The 1,240-nt window shown below is 73.4% G+C and overlaps 1 protein-coding gene across 1 annotated transcript in view; it reads left to right on the forward strand.

The window, feature by feature from the left end:
• Positions 1-1,240, forward strand: part of LOC101622143 (ADAMTS-like protein 3) — a 43,528-nt gene that overhangs the window by 20,672 nt on the left and 21,616 nt on the right. Inside the window, exon 9 of the mRNA XM_012732697.1 lies at positions 518-754. Within this exon, the coding sequence (XP_012588151.1) occupies positions 518-754 (237 nt within the window). The remainder of the gene's footprint in view (positions 1-517; positions 755-1,240) is intronic.

Here is a 1,240-nt window from a genome sequence, read left to right on the forward strand (position 1 = left end):
CGGGGCCGCCGTGGAGGGCGGGGCCAGCATGAAGGGGCGGGGCCAACGGGCGGGGTGAGCATGGAGTGGCGGGGCCAGCGTGGAGGGGCAGAGGCAGTGCGGGGGCGGGGCCGCCGTGGAGGGCGGGGCCGGCACGAAGGGGCGGGGCCAACATGAAGCGGCGGGGTCAGCATGGAGGGGCGGGGCCAGCGTGAGGGGCCAGGCCCTCCCAGGGTGGCCTGCATGCTGGGCAGTGAGGCCGTGATCCCCAGGCTGGACTGTCCTCGAAGAGTTAGGACGGTTGGTCCCTGTTTCAAGACGCGGGCAGCTGTGTGGCCATTTGAACTGCACACCCGACGCGCAGAGGCGGAGCCAAGTCCGGCGGTAGACGGGCAGGCGGTGGCGACAAAGAGCGAGGCCAGCTGGAGGGCGGTCAGGGGAGGGGTGGCCGCAGGGCGCTCCAGGGCCTCCGCCGGGTACAGCCTCGAGTCTATAAGGAAGGAACGAGGGCCGCGGTGACCGCGCGGCCCGCCCGCAGGACTGCCCCCCCACCGCCGAGGACTTCCGGGCTCAGCAGTGCTCGGCCTACAACGATGTCCAGTACCAGGGCCGCTACTACGAGTGGCTGCCGCGGAACGACGACCCCGCCAGACCCTGCGCGCTGCGCTGCCACGCCCGCGGCCGCAGCCTGGTGGTGGAGCTGGCCCCCAAGGTGCTGGACGGGACCCGCTGCCGCCCCGACTCCCTGGACATGTGCATCAGCGGCGTCTGCCAGGTAGGCGGCAAGGCCTCGGCGCACCTGCGCGGGACCGTGGCCCCCGCCTGGAGGGGCACTGCTGGTCCTCTCCGCGGAGGTGGCCACCTTGGCTGGCCTGTACCTAACAGTGCCTGGCTCTGGTGCCGCCTGGGGGTCTCCACCCGACACGGTCAGCCGGCGTGGCTGGAGGCGCCTGAGCCAGCCCCACCCCGGGGAGGTGTGGCCTGAGAGCCGCCGGCCTCACCGGTGCAGGACAGACTGGCCCAGGACCACACCCTGAGGCCACGCTTGGGACGGTGACGAGCTGCTGTTGGAGCCGGAGCACACCTGGTGCCAGGGAGCAAGGTCCTGCCTGCCAGGCCGCCCGCAGTCTGGGCAGGGTGGGTCCCGCCGGAGCCCCGTAGCGGGGGCAGCTGTCTCCTGCCAGAGCCCCGGCTCCCCCCAGCCCCGGGCCCACCCTCGCAGCTCCTGCGGGTGGCCCTGATGTGCGGCCGGCCCTGCTGG

This window comes from Condylura cristata, unplaced genomic scaffold (genome assembly GCF_000260355.1).
Source record: "Condylura cristata isolate star-nosed mole 26May11 unplaced genomic scaffold, ConCri1.0 scaffold00035, whole genome shotgun sequence".
NCBI lineage: Eukaryota > Metazoa > Chordata > Mammalia > Eulipotyphla > Talpidae > Condylura > Condylura cristata.